The sequence below is a fragment of the Diceros bicornis genome, chromosome 13 (genome assembly GCF_020826845.1).
Source record: "Diceros bicornis minor isolate mBicDic1 chromosome 13, mDicBic1.mat.cur, whole genome shotgun sequence".
In the NCBI taxonomy this organism is placed as follows: Eukaryota; Metazoa; Chordata; class Mammalia; order Perissodactyla; family Rhinocerotidae; genus Diceros; species Diceros bicornis.
In genome coordinates, this window is record NC_080752.1 from 41,849,930 (window position 1) to 41,862,865 (window position 12,936).

At 52.5% G+C, this 12,936-nt stretch overlaps 1 protein-coding gene across 3 annotated transcripts; it reads right to left on the bottom strand.

Moving 5' to 3' along the window:
• Positions 1-707: 707 nt before the first annotated feature.
• Positions 708-10,661, bottom strand: PAQR7 (progestin and adipoQ receptor family member 7). Of its 3 annotated transcripts, none has more exons than XM_058553280.1 (2): positions 10,587-10,661; positions 708-2,770 (listed from the first exon to the last, which is right to left on the bottom strand). In XM_058553280.1, the coding sequence occupies exon 2, from the start codon at positions 2,748-2,750 to the stop codon at positions 1,704-1,706; it is 1,047 nt and encodes a 348-aa protein (XP_058409263.1). In that variant the 5' UTR covers positions 2,751-2,770; positions 10,587-10,661; the 3' UTR covers positions 708-1,703. The 3 variants fall into 3 exon arrangements, with proteins under 3 accessions (XP_058409263.1, XP_058409265.1, XP_058409264.1); XM_058553282.1 differs by lacking the exon at positions 10,587-10,661 and adding an exon at positions 6,856-10,434; XM_058553281.1 differs by lacking the exon at positions 10,587-10,661 and adding an exon at positions 6,525-10,434.
• Positions 10,662-12,936: the final 2,275 nt, after the last annotated feature.

Here is a 12,936-nt window from a genome sequence, read left to right on the forward strand (position 1 = left end):
GGCAACTATGACATACAACAATCTACTGGGGCTTTGGGGAAAACAACGTGGATGACTGGCAATAGATGTTAGCTCAGGGCTGGTCTTCCTCACAAAAAAAATAAATAAAGAGGATCAAATGAGTTTTGTGTAACTACTTTGTAAATTCTGAAAGCCCCTCAGAAATGCAAAAATGCTGGCAACCCACCTGTCCTTCCATCCCTAACCATGATCTCCATAGATGTCATATTTATATAATAGGATACTTTAGCAGTAGAGTGATATCTCTTATTCATCTGGGTTTTTTTTCTTATCTGTACTTCCTAATTTTCTTTCACTGTACATATATTGCTTGTGTACTGTAGAAAATGCACTATTCCAAAAGTTACATATAAAATACTATAAAAGTTAACATATAAAATCCTCCTTGATTGAAGGAAAGACCAAAAAAATGAAATCTTGGTCAAATTATAAGGTCAAATTATAAGAATTTTAAAGATATTCTTTTAACTTCTAAAACTTATTTAGTAATACAACATTCCCACCATTCCTGCTCAAAAAAAAGTTCACTTATATAATGTACAAGGCCCCAACCCCACCCCCCAGGCAAAGATAAAACAGGAATTGGCCCCCTTCTCCCTGTGCCCACCACAGGGGCCACAGCTGCCTCCAGAAAACCTCCTCCTGGCCCCGTCCCTGGGACAAGAGACAAAAAGCAAAGAGGCAGCTGTTATCACAGTCACTTTATTGCATCCAGGACATATCAGAGTCCAGATCACCCCTAGCTCCAGCCCCACCAAACTCCTCCTTCCATACCTCTTGACCTTTGTACAGGTTTTTCCCCCTGCCTGGAATGCCCTTCCTGCATCTGCAAACTCCTATTCACCCTTCCCAACCCCAGACCCTGAGGGGCCCAAGCAACACTGATTATTCCCTCTTCAGTGCTTCCCCTGACAGTTCATTCTGATTTTAAAGTCTTTCTTATCCTGTATTGATCCACAGGGCCCAGTCGGTGGCCCACCTCTGAGCAGAGGCCCAGGAAACACTAAATGGATAACTGAATCATAAACAAGGGAACCAGGAGAGAGGCTGGGAACAGGATGTGTGGGACACAGAGGCCAGAGCCAGAGGGTTGGGCTCCCTGTCTAGAGCAGTGACTGAAGAGGTATGGGGCACTGGATGGCATCCATTTCCGCCTGGCACAATCTTCTACCTTTGGGGACTCTCTGGAGCTCCAAAACTCCAGGCTGGGGTTCAAGGAACGGTAAGCTCCTGCACACACTTGGGGCCTACCCCTTCCGTGTCCACCAATGAAATCTGGGTAGAGGGGGTTGCTGAGGCCTCCCCTGCCTCTCAGCTCAAATCTGACTGGCCTAAATCCCACCTTCACCCCCTCTCAGATGATCCTGGCCCCAGCTGACCACCCCTATCCTTACCCCTAGTGAAAGGGAACATGGGGAGGCAAACCAGGGTGGCCCACATCTTTATCTCTGTCCCTCTCCCGGGGCAGGGAGCTGGGGCAGGCCCAGGAGTGGACCCCAGCAGTTCCTGGCCAATCCCCAAATTCAAGGACTGCCCAGTGCTGCCCTTGGCAGCTGAGGCATATACAGAGAGCTACCACGGGCCAGACACAAACAACTTTACCAGGCCTGTTCCCATCTGGAGCCAAGCCTGGACCCCTGGGTCCCCACTATACCTCCCTCCCTACCAGATGCCACCCCCCTTCACTGGGTCTTCTGATGGAGTTTGCGCCGAACCAGCTGGCTCAGGAGGAATGCGGTGAGGACACTGCTGCCCATGGTGAGTAGGAAGAGGCCAAAGAAGTTGTGGGGCCAGCGGGTGTGCAGAGGCTCATAGATGGGCCGCCGCGCCTCATAGTCCAGCACCACAGCCTCCAGCTGAGCCAGCGTGCACAGCACCAGGAACACGTGGAAGACCTGGTGGCCCTGCCCAAAGAAGTGGCAGCTGCCGGGGAACCAGCGCTCAGGCTCGAAGGCTGAGAAGAAAGCCGCAGCCAGCAGGAAGAAGACCACCTGGCACTTGTGGTAGAGAAGAGCCAGGTCGTCCGTGGCAGGGTCGGGGGAGACCAGGATGCGGTGTACCACGGGGCTGATGTCCAGTGCGTAAGCCAGTGCCAAGGGCACCTCCTGGCAAGTGCGGCCCAGCAAGCCGGGCTTCTGGGTGTACTTGTTGTAGCAAGAGCCAGCGCAGGAAAGCCAGGCGAGAAAGGCAGCCATGGGCAGGAAAACAGCCTGCACCTGGGCATGCCAGGCGGGCTCGATGGCGTAGTAGAAGTGCACCAGGGCACTACCAAACTGGTACACGGCCACACCCACGTAGTCCAGGAAGAAGAAGCAGTAATGCCAGAACTCGGACTTGGCCTGCAAGAGGTGAGCCAAGACACTGAGGGAGAGGTAAGTGAAGGCGGTGAGGATAAGGATGAAGAGAGGCAGGGCGTGCGGGTCTCCCCAGAAGTCCACAGTCCCCGCCAAGACAGCCAGCCGCAGCAGCAGCACCAGGGCCGCCAGCAGGTGGGTCCATACGTTCACCGCCTCATTATGCTGCCGGAACAGCGTGCGGAAGTAGAAGCTCCAGGTCTGATGCAGCGGCCGGTAGCCCACATAGATGTACGGCTTCCAGAAGAGGGGCGGCACCTCAGCTCGGTCCACTGTGAAGACACTGGCTGGCTGCACAGATGGCTGAGGCTCCTGGGGGACCTGCCGCAAACTGGGCAGGAGGTGGCTGAGCTTCTGGGCCACCATCGTGGCCATGGCTGCGGGCCAGACAGGGGCTGGGAGAGAAGCCAGAGCAAAGTCAGGGGGCCAGTGTCCTCACCCCCTCACCCCCTTGAGCAGCAACTAGGGGGCTCTGATGCCCAGTTCTTACTCCCTCCTCCCGCCCCCTTATCCCTACACTGTCCAAGAGGAGAGGAGTCATCCTAAGGGAGAGCTCAGCTCTGACTCATGATTGTTCTGCTCCCTGATGTATCCCGAGTGCCTAGAACAGGGTCTGGCACATAGTAGATGCTCAATAAATGTTTGAGGAACGCATTAATTAATAAGGCTCACTATCTCAGCCATTTCCTTTCCAGTCCAGGCTCCACACAGCAGCCCCTGCTGTTTTCTCCTGTGTTCATGCTGCCATCAGTGTTCACCTAGTGGTGACAATGACCTTGCTAACAGACACACTGCCTCTACCTTTAGGCCCTTCAGAGTGGTCAGGGTCTCCCACTGACCCTCCATTACCCTACATGATCTGGTCCCTGCTACCTTTTCCAATCTTATTGCTCAAGCACCATGTGCTTCACATCCAGCCACAGCCTCACCAAACCCCTGAGCCAGCTGTTTCACATCTCTGTAGCTTTGCACAAGCTGTTCCCTCTGCCTGAGACATTTTCCTCATCCTGCATATCTGGCAAACTCCTATTCATCCCTCAAAACCCATTTCTTCTGTGATATTTTGCCTGGCCCCCTGAAACTCCTTTTATGACTCCTCTACTTGAGTGCCTACCATCAGATACCCATCCTTTGACCATTATAACCTCTCATGAGCATTAAAATTGTTAACATGAGCTCATCGAGGGTAGGCAGTTTGTCTCATCGTTTTGTGAACTCCTGGTGCTTAGCAGGTAACTGGCACTCAACGTTTGTTGAATGAAAGAACAACAAAACAGCATCCTGACAACACTTCATACCCTTCAAGGCCCAATTTAGAAAGCCACTTTTTTTCCTGAAAGTCCCCAGCAACAATTGATCCTATAGAAACAGCCCTTTCACTCAGCCATACCCTGACTCAAAAGTTCTCCCCTGCAGCCCTTCCACACCCGCCTACGGTTGCCAATTGCAAATAAATCAAATCTAACCCCTTACCCACCCTCATTTCCCACCTAACCCAATGTCACACCCGGTGCCAACTTCCTTTCCCTCCACTGAAATCCTCTAAGGCCAATGTAAGCTGTCACCTCCAGGGGACCTCCTTACTGCCCCCTCAGCTTCCCCTGTGGGAAACTTATAATGGGTTATACAGTTTAGCATTTACAACATATGCATTCATTCATTCATTCATTCATTCATTTAGCAAACCTTTTCCACTTTGCCCACCCCTTCTGTGCCTCAGGCCCCGGGGCTGGATCCAGGGGAGGGCAGAGTGGAAAAGGATTTGATCCCTCTTCTCAGGAACCTCATGATATGGTAGAGGTTAGAGAGACAAAAACAAATCATAGCAAATGCTTACATTGCACTTGCTGTGTGCCAGACACTGTTTTAAGCACTTTATGTGTAACTGACTCATTTAAGCATCATAACACCCTGTGAGGTATTATTCTCATTCTTCAGATAATAAACTGAGGCACAGAGAAGGTAAGTACCTTGCCCACTCCCCTAGCTAGGAAGCAGCAGAGACACGCTCTAAACTCAGTTAGGATCTTAACCACCACCCTAAACTGCTCTCTGCAAGACAAAGTAGCAAGTGCTATTAATCACTTCATAAATATACTATTTGCCTGATACCAGTTCCTTAATTCAGCCTTATCATTATTCACTGTGCCATTCATTAAATCAGACATCTATTGAAAAACTAGCACCTGCCAGACAACTCTCCTCCCTCAGCCTCTCTCCAACAAGCTTACTGGACTCAGTTTCCAAGTTTTCTGTCCATTGTTCATCAGATATTTATTGCAACTACCTTTGTACCACCATAAGAGACAAGGAGATCTGGGCAGGATGAAGAACTTCTATTGTGTGCCACCAGCAGCATGATCACCCTGAGGCCACCCAATAGTCACACACGGTCCAAGTAAATGCAGGGGGCTTGTTATGCAAAGGCAGCCCACTTTCCTCCTCCTCCCAGCCTGATCTGCAACCCCAAGCTCCCCCTGCATTATGATTCTGAAGTCAGCTCTGGGCTCTGGCCTTTCCTAGGCAGGAGTTAAGTCATTACACCACTGCACGAGGTGGGCTGTAACAGGGGAGCACAGGACTCTTCCGCGTTCTATTCCCAGACAGCCTGGCACAGGGCAGGTTTAGGAAGCAGACCTTGCTGATGGACTAATTAACGGGGCCACTTCCATCTAGAGCATGAGACTCCCCCTGCAGGCCTTGCTGTCGGGGAGCCAGGATTTCTTCTTCCCAAGAGACTGGGCTTTAGCTCAACAATCTGACCTCCGCCCTGGTCTACAACTTTACCTTCCATCTCAGGACCTCGGGGAGCCAGAAAAGGCCTCTTAAAGCATCTCATGCAGCTCCCTTATTTTACATTGAGGAAACAAGAACCTAGAGACAGGAAGGCCTTCCCCAGAGTTGCCCAATGGCAAGGTTTCCATTCCACCATGAGGGCAAAGACCAGGGAATGAAGACATGTGATGGTGGCTTAGTTCCTGGGTCCCTGTGATCCATTGAGTCCAGTCCAATGCTCCACAGCCCACTCTTTGAACTTCCCATGGCATAACAGCACGTTAAAGGCTCTGAGAAGTCCTGCAGCAAAGAAGCCTGCTTCGCTTTGAACCTACATTTGTCAAGCTTACATAACCAAGGATGCCTTTCCCAGTAATATATTACAAAGCCAGCTGAAATGTAATAAGTGTTTGCTATATACTCACTCTTTACAACCTCATTGCAATTAATTCTCATAACTAGCTTGTGAAGTAGGTGTCATTATGCCCATTTTGTTGTTGAGGATAGTGAAACTCAGAGAGGTTAGAAGGTTCTTACCCAAGCTCAGAGAGAGAGGGAGAGGGAGGGGGAGGGGGAGGGAGGAGGAGGGGGAGGGGGAGGGAGGGGGAGGGGAGGGGGAGGAAGGGGGAGGGGGAGAGGGAGAGGGAGAGGGAGGGGGAGGGGGAGAGGGAGAGGGAGGGAGGGGGAGGGGGAGAGGGAGAGAGGTGGGGCCAGGATTTGAACCCAGCTCTCTGACTGCAGAGCACAGACAGTCTTAACCACTCTGCTGCAGCCCTGCCTGCTATCACATCTATCCGCAACCCACAGAACTACTTTGGAAAATACTGGTCTAAAGCAGGCAACCAAGTCTTTCCTATAAATTATTTCCTTAGGGTTCTAGCAACTGATTCACATCCGCAGACCTCAGTCTCCCCCAGTTACCAGCTCCCATTTGCTCTGCACCGGTGATGCCCCAGCTCACAGCCACCCCATCAGGTGGGTAACAGCTCACTCACAGCCCTCCCCGTCCCCTAGACACAGCAGGCCCTAAGCACAGAACCCAGAGGCCATATACTGGGATAACAGATGTCCTGCCACCCTACTTCTTTTAGACCTCAGCCAGAGGCCCCATTCCATCTGAATAGGTCTACTTTCAGAATTAGTTCCCATCTCCTCATTCCATGGAAAGGGGCCCTGGGTCAAGGGGAAAGGAGCAGGGGCAGGGGTCAAGCATGAGCTGGAAGGATGAGGATGGGTATCCAGACGGCACCCTCGGGGCATCCTCTAAGTAGTCTGCCCACCAGGCTGCCAGGACCTGCATGTTCCAAGCATCCCCCCCCAGCCCAAGACACCTCCATGCCCCCCCCGCCAAGCCTCCCAAATTGCACTAGTTACCTAGGGGTTTCTCTCAAGCCTGGGGGCTGATGACTTCTGCTGTGGGACTGGGAAAATTCGCCAGATGCCGGGTCCTGGGTGGCACTTCCACAGGTGAGGGTCACTAGGGGTGGGGCTTCCAGGGACTGGAGGTGTCTTGTGTGATGTCACCACCAGAGGGTGGGGCTAAAGACAACCTCCACACCTCTACCCTTCCCCCCATTACCGCATTGATCAAATCCAGGCGACACTCTGCCCTCCTAGCCAGGCCTCCGAGGCAGAAAGAAGCTCCCTTAACGTCTGCATGAAACATCGAGTGAAACCGAGGGCTAGCAGGAAAGCTGTGACTTACCCAAGATCACACGGCCAGGTGGGCAAAGCTAGGCTGAGACCAGGTGTCCAGGGCCTGGTTGATGGATGTCAGGCAAACTTGACTGGCTTCTGTCCCCTACTCAGTGGGAATCAGAACGCAAGGAAGTTAGGAATAGAAAAGAAAACAGACACTCGAAAGGCTCGTGAAGGAGATGGACTTCAGATTTGGACAAATCAGGTTTGACTCCCAATTCCATAACATACTAGCTGTGTGACCTGAGACAAGGGACTCACCTTCTCTGATCCTTAGCTCCCCCATAGGAATTATAATATCTACCTCATAGATTGCTGCAAAGATTAAATTTACTAGAACAAAGTTTAAGCACAGTTTAGAGACTCAATAAATGATTGCTATTATTATTAATTATTAATAGTAGTAGTAACTAATATTACTAATAATAGTAGTATTTAAAATATCCCCAGCCTGAGAGATTTCCTTGGGGTTCTCTAAAAAGCTCAGTCCTCTTTTAGCCCTCAATTGCTAGTTCCACTGGATTTGGAGGCCTTAGAAAGTTATCTCTGTCTCTTTAAATATTTACCTTTCTCTGAAGGTGCATTTAGGGACCAGGGGAATTTGGTTGCAGTTTGGACTTCTGGAGCACGGACCTTATTTAATAATTAAAGTGCTCTCAGCAAAGACCATTCAGAGGAACCTTTCTGGATTCACAGATCCTGGAAGATTTGCCTTGCCCACAGACCCAGCAGAGGTGGCTGGGAAGTGAAATGCCCAGGGAAAAGGGCGTCTGCCCCAGCAGCCCACGGGAGGGTAAAGAGGACAGACCGCCCTGGCAGGTAATCCGAAAGGCACATGGGGCACGTGGCCCAGCCGGGGCATGTCCTGCAGGTTTGGAAGGCTTCCAGGTTGTCTGAACTTCGGCATTCAGATCTCCAGGGTCCAAGTCAGGGTTCCTGTGTCAGTCTGAGCAGCTCCTTCCTCCTCTCCCCTCTCACCTCCCCAGCCCTCCGAGTTCACATTCCCCTTTTCCTGAACTCAAGGTCAACCTCCTCACCTCCCTCCTCAATCAAGGCTTGCCACCCCTAGTTCCTCCTGGCCTCCACCTGATACACACTGTCAAAGAGTCCTCCAGTTCCTCTGGGAGCAAAAATAGCAGACCAGGTTGGGAGGATGGGGTAGTAAATGGGCTTTGGAGGTGGAGAGCCCCGGGTTAGACCCATCCCATAGATTTTACTCAGTGCTTTCTATATGCCAGGCACACGGCTACAAGGCTGGGGCACAGGCTCCCTGCCCGGACAGAGCTCACCCACACAAACGAAAAGCCCACGGGCCTCGGGAAATCCAGCCCAGAGGGAAGCCGCCCAGCTGGTGACTGTGGAGCACTGCAGAGCTGGGGCCCCAAGGGAGGGCATCTACCACTCACCTTGGCAGACTCTTTCAAGAGAAGCCAGGCCCCCATTTTTAGGTGAGAATGGGATTTCAGGCCTGGAACTTACCAGTTGTGTGACTTTGCTAAAGTCCCTTAACCTCTCTGAGCCTGTTTCTCCACTTATAATCAGAGGACAATAATAGCCAGCTTTTGGCCTCTTGCAAAAGCAAAACAAAGCTGCGAACGCTAGGTGTTGGCTCTGCCACGGCATTGGCTCCACTATTTTTGTTGGGTTCTAGTCCTAGCTAAGCCAGTCAATCCCTGTGTGACCCTGGACAAGTCCCTTCCGCTCTTGACCCTGTTTCTCCACCTGTCAAAGGAGAGAGTGAATTCACCAGTGGCTTCAAAGGGCCCTTTTCGGCCTACTATGTGCCAGGCACTGGAGCCTTGGCAGTGAACAAAGCAGTTAAAACACTGCCCCTAGAGAAGGAACAGCCCAGCTAATTTAACAGCTAAGGGTAACACCTAACAGCTAAGGGTAATACCCTGTCTTCTTGGAGCTTAATAGCCTAACTAAATAACTCCTAACTATTATAAGTATTATTTGGTTACAATTCCATTTCCTCTTTTGCCTCCTTCCTGACATGCAAAATATTCATTGTGTTGCTTCTCTGGGCCCTGACTGTTCAGCACTTTCCCTTAAAGACAGCTTTATCTTGCCACGGAAGGCCAAGTTTAACCCCGTTAGATAAAAATAATAAGGCCAGTCCAGTGTTAACAATGGCTGTCAGAGGTAAACCTTCTTGAGAGGTCCTGACAAGGACAACACCATACGGCAGAGCCTGAAATGTTACTAACAAAACTAGGCCCTAACGTTAACAATTACAGTGGCTTGCTGTTTACAAACAACTTTCACACACATTTCACTCTCCCTCGCAGCAACTCCTGGAACCTACAACTAAGCTGGTGTCACAGCCACAGAGGCAGGATGGCAGAGCACATCTGTCGGACTCCAAAACCAGTGCTCCTGCCCTTCTTCTGCTGTAGGCAACTCCCAGGGACCCAGTGGGTGGCCACAGATTATACACGAAAAGTTTTCATCTCTGGCTGGCCTCTCCATCTCTTAGCAACTGGGTTACCTCTCTCAATGCAAACCAATTCCCCAACTCAGCCCAATGCATTTAAAGAAAAAGTCCTCCCATGTCTTCCAAAACTGAACAGAAACCATTTTTGTTTTTTTGTAACTGCCCTTTGGGCCTCCATTTGTCCTGAAAAGTGTGATCAGAATGAAATAAATAACTCTTAAAGGAATTCTTTCATGGAGCTCAGACTCACAAATGCTCTGAGGACAGGGGAGAACCTGGAGGAGGAAAGTAAGCCCAGAGAGGTTGGGTGAGCTGCCTACAGTGACCCAGCACAGGGGACAGAAAAGGGACCTGAGATTCATCACTGACCAGCAACGGCCCCACTGGACAGGAGAGCTGAGGCTGGAGAGGGGCCCTCTCACCAAGGGGCCCAGAGATGCCACAAGCCCCAGGACTGGAGGCTGAGTCCCTCTCCCATAAGAGCTAAAAAATGGGGTCCTGGGCCATCCACTCAGGTGCAGCCAGGCTCTGAGAATCCATCAAACTCTCAAACTCCTCAGCCTTCGCCTGACCTGGCCTCTCCCACCCGCCAAGCCTGTGGGGCTGCCCCAGAGAAACCTCAGGGGGTCCTCAAAGCCCATGGGCTTGACGCTAGAGCTGTGGGTGGTGTGGGACTCCCTCTCCTTCCCTCACCAGGTGGGGGGAACGCCCATGCTCTCCTGACACCAAGGGAGGCTTCCCCATCCCAACGGGCCTAGGCTCCTTTGGAGCAAGAGCCCTCCTGGCCCACAGCAGCGCTGTTCCCACTGTTCCTGGTTTTCCCACTGGGAGCCCCTCACACATCCAGTTCCAGGTACTCCTTTTCGCCCCCCGAGTCTCCCCAGATTCCTCCTCCAGAAGAAGCAGGGTGCTCCCTGCCTATCCTCCTCCAGGACACCATGGCCCTCCCAGGCCAGCTCGGTCCTCTGCGCACTCCCTCACAGATGTGCTCCCCTCCGGCTCTGGTTCCCCGCCTCCTCCTGCCTCCTCCCGCTCCTCCCTGAGATGCTCCCGCTCTGCGCCAGCTTCCTGAGCCCACTCCCTCGCAATGGTGCCCCTTCCAGCTGATTCCTCGGGCGTCCTCCCACTCTTAACCGGAGGTGTTCCCTCTCGGGTTACATAGGCCTGCCTGTCCTCCCTCCCTCCCCACCTGACCCCCCAAACACAGCGCCGAGCCTCGCGCAGCACCCCGCACCCCGCCGCGCCCCGCGGAGCACCCCTCTGCACGCGCCCGCCTCTCCCACTCGCCCCCAGCGCGTCACCTGCTAGCCGGGAGAGGCGGCCCAGCTCCGACCGCGGCCCTCCGCGGCCGGGCGGCAGGCGGACAGACAAACGGGCGGCCGGGCAGCGGCTCCGCCCCGGGCCGGGCGGCGGCGGGCGGGAGTGGCTCTCGCTCCGGGGCTCAGGGCTGGGCGGTCCCGCCGCGCCGGCCTGGCGTTGCTCAAGCAGCTTCCCCCCCCACCGCCCCCGCCCCGCCTCGTCCTGGTGTTGCACGGGGGCGAGAGGGGTCACCCCCACCAGGACGACGGAGTCTTGGGAGTGCCCGGGGTCCTTGTGCAGATGGGAACACGGAGGCCCGGAAAGCAGAAGCGGTTGCCCAAGTCCCACGGCTCTGCGGTGGCGCTGCGGAGGTTCCAGCTGAGCGGCTCCCGCTTCCGGAGGACTGAACCACAAGTTCCGAGTCTGGGTCCGGCGACGTGAGGGGGAGGCGGCAAGCTGTAGCGGGACCCGACAAGTTTCCCAGCTAGAGCCCGCGGCCCAGCCTCGAAGCCACTCGCACCCGCACACCCCGCCCTCACTGGGCTACTTCTGGTGGAGATACACCTGACCTGCCCCATCTTCATCGCTCTGCCCGGGGAGCTCCACCCCACCTCTGCACCCCTGTATTCAAGTTCCCACCCGAAGGCCTCTCCTTGGGCAGCTCCCCCTGATCTGCCACCCAAGGCACGTTGTTTGAAGCTCGACTAAAACACCCATTAAAAACACCGGCTTTCTGGCCAGCCCGGTGGCTTAGCGGTTAAATGCACACGCTCCGCTTGGGAGGCGTGGGGTTCGCGGGCCGGATCCCGGACGCGCACCAACGCCCGTCAGCCATGCTGTGGCAGCGTCCCATATAAAGTAGAGGAAGATGGGCACGCATGTTAGCCCAGGGCCAATCTTCCTCAGCGTGGGGAAAAAAAAGTGGAGGGTTGGCATCGGATGTTAGCTCAGGGAGAATCTTCCTCACACACACATACAAAACACCCACTTTCTACTCCCTAGTCTAACGTCTCCCCCAGGAGTGGGGGTGAGGAATCCCTGCGCACAGTAGACCCTCAGTAGATATTGGACCAACAATGACATGGATTGTCCGCTCCTCTGGTGTGCAAAGACTTGAACCAGGCAGCACGGGGAGACACCCTCACCCTGTCTTGGGAGCACACAGCCTGATGGATGGAGAGCTGAGAGGAGACTGTCCGGGTGAGGACCCTGTTCTGCCCTCAGGGAGCTTGGAGTCCATTTGGAGGGACAGTTGTGGGCGCAATGGCAGGATCCAAGTCCTGGCACTATCCCTAACTCACCGTGTGACCTTGGGCAAGTTTCCCTGTTCTCTCTGGGCCTGTTTTATTACCTGTAAAATGGATATAAGAATAATACCAACCTGACAGGGTTTTGGGGAGGATTCAATAAAACAACAGGTATGAAAGTTCTTTGTCAACTGCAAGGTACTAGAAGAATGTATATTTCTTTATTACATTATAATAAAACACATATTTCAATCATAATGTAGTAGGATGAAATAGGTCTTAGCTTCAACAGGTTCAGACAAACCCTTAAGAATTGATTAAATCTCCGTTACCCACATGGATAGGAAAAGTGGCATAGAAAATTCAATCATTTAAAACAGATAGGGTATAGGAAAAGAAGGAAAGACATTATGAGATTATGTTCTATACGACGAAATATGTTCTATCATAATGAATAAAAATTTAAAATTTGGAAGGCGACTTGGCTTCAGCTTCCATTTTTGGAACACCTGCTCTGTGCTGGGCTTGTTTTTAAGGCTGTAGCTTATTAAGCTCTTGCTGTGCGCAGAGCCATGTGCTAAACAGTTGCCATGACTGCCTCCTTTGATCCAGACAACCCTATTAACCCATTTTACAAATTGGGAAACTGAGGCTCAGAAAGGGGACATGGGACTGTTATGTTATCTCATTTAGCCTCATGCGTTCCTGCCAGGCGAGCGTGATGACCCGCATTTTATGGACAGAAAAACTGAGGCCAAGAGGGGAGAAATGGTGTGTACCAAGTCACATCGCTCCCGATGTATTCAGGGTCTGGGAAATGGACCTGGAGGTGTGTTTGGGGGAGAAAAGTCACTTAACCATGAAACTTGGCTGTGGATATTTGAGAGCTGAATGACAAAAATAATGAAGGTAAGATCAGTGATCAGTTATGGAGCACTTGCCATGTGCCAGGCTTGATGCAAAGCCTCTTATGTGCACTGTAGGCCCGGGATGGGGTTTGTTATCTCAGTTTGTAGGTGAGGTAACAGGCTTGGGAGAATGCTACTTGCTCAAGGCCACCCAGTTGCCTAGTGGCACGCCTGGATCCAAGCCCAGCTCTTTATCT

Coding starts and splice junctions, on each gene's coding strand:
- PAQR7 (XM_058553280.1), bottom strand. CDS start 2,750: ATGGCCACGATGGTGGCCCAGAAGCTCAGCCACCTCCTGCCCAGTTTG.